Raw genomic sequence first — 1,566 nt, 5'->3', positions numbered from 1 at the left:
AGCAACAACAACGGCAGCAGCAGCAACAACAGCAGCAACTGCAGCAACACCAACGGCAGCAGCTGCTGCAGCACTCTCCGCAGCAACAACAGCAGCAACACCAGCAACAGCAACAACGTCAGCAGCAGCAGCAGCAGCAGCAGCAACAGCAGCGCGAACCCGCACTGTCTAGCAGGGTTAGCTCGCAGGACATCCCTTGCAGCACTAGGCAGACTGACGAGGCAGCAGCAGCAGCAGCAGCAGCAGCAGCAGCAGCAGCACAGGGCGGGGCTGTCTGCCGCCTCACAGCAGCTGCAGCGGCTGCAGCACCATGGCAGCAGTCCTCTGAAGCGCAGGAGCGCCTGCAGCAGCAGCAACAGCAGCAGCTGCTGCTGCAACAGCAGCAACAGCCGAAGCAAGAACGGCTGCAGCAACACCTACTCCGGCAACAGCAGCAGCAGCAGCAACAGCAGCAGCAGCAGCAGCAGCAGCAGCAACAGCAGCAGCAGCAGCAGTACCAGTCGCAGCAGCAGCGGCAGCAGCAGCGGCATCGGGCACAGCAGGAGCAGGTGCAGCACCAGCACCAGCACCAGCAGCAACAACAGCAGCGCCAGCAGCAGAAGCAGCAGTACCAGCAGCAGCAGCAGCAGCAGCAGCAGCAGCAGCAACAGCAGCAGCAGATGCTACAGCGGGCGGCGCAGCACAGAGGTGAAGAGCTGCAGGAGGGGGGCAAGAGGGAAGCGATGCGTGCAATGGCTGCAGCAGCAGCTCCAGCTCCTGCTGCTGCTGCTGCTGCTGCTGCCCCTGTATCAGCATCGTTGGAAGGAGCAGCAGCAGCAGGGCGCATGCAAGAAGCTGCCAAAGGAGACAGCAATGCAGCAGCAGCAGCAGCAGCAGCAGCAGCAGCAGCAGCAGCAGGAGACAGCAAGGATTCCTTGTCTTTATGCTGCTTCCATAAGACCCATGGGCCGAGCAGCGAGTCGTCTGCAGCGCCAGCAGCAGCAAAAACAACAGCAGCAACAGCAGCAGCAGCAGCAGCAGCAGCAGCAGCAGCAGGGATGGAAGACAGCAGCAGACAGCGGGAGTTTATTAAACACATGCTGAGGACCACCAACGTGCGGGCGCAGCTGTCTCTCCCTGGGTGGAGCGACTGGAGCGATGCACTTGAAGAGGAAGCAGCAGCAGCAGCAGCAGCAACAGCAGCAGCAGCAGCAGCAGCAGCAGCAGCAGCAACGCCAGGAGCAGCAGCAGCAACAACGACAGCAGCAGCAGCAGCAGGAGGGACACTTGAGGAGATCCTCCGGCTCTGCACCCAAACGCAGCAACCGGGGCAGCTCCCTATCCCCCCCATCTACCCCGAGGCTGCTGCTGCTGCTGCTGCTGCTGCTGCTGCTGCTGCAGGTGCTGCTGTACAGGCAGCAACAGCAGCAGCAGCAGCAGCAGATGCTGCAGCACCTGCTGCTGCTGCTGCAGACGGAGAAGCACTCTCACAAAAGGAGAACACAGGAAGAGATGCACTCTTTGCTGCTGCTGCTGCAGCCTGTCGGCAGCTGCTCGCAGCATCCCCTGTAGCAGCAGCAGCAGCAC

At 61.9% G+C, this 1,566-nt stretch overlaps 1 protein-coding gene across 1 annotated transcript in view; it reads left to right on the top strand.

The window, feature by feature from the left end:
• EMH_0085390 (uncharacterized protein) overlaps positions 1 to 1,566 on the top strand; it is a gene marked incomplete at both ends in the record, with an annotated part of 3,001 nt that overhangs the window by 488 nt on the left and 947 nt on the right. Inside the window, one exon of the mRNA XM_013500904.1 lies at positions 176 to 1,547. Within this exon, the coding sequence (XP_013356358.1) occupies positions 176 to 1,547 (1,372 nt within the window). The remainder of the gene's footprint in view (positions 1 to 175; positions 1,548 to 1,566) is intronic.

This window comes from Eimeria mitis, genomic scaffold (assembly GCF_000499745.2).
Source record: "Eimeria mitis Houghton genomic scaffold, Emh_scaff6015, whole genome shotgun sequence".
Taxonomy (NCBI): Eukaryota; Apicomplexa; class Conoidasida; order Eucoccidiorida; family Eimeriidae; genus Eimeria; species Eimeria mitis.
Note: the sequence above shows the minus strand (reverse complement) of the source record. Positions and strands in the feature narration are given on the sequence as shown.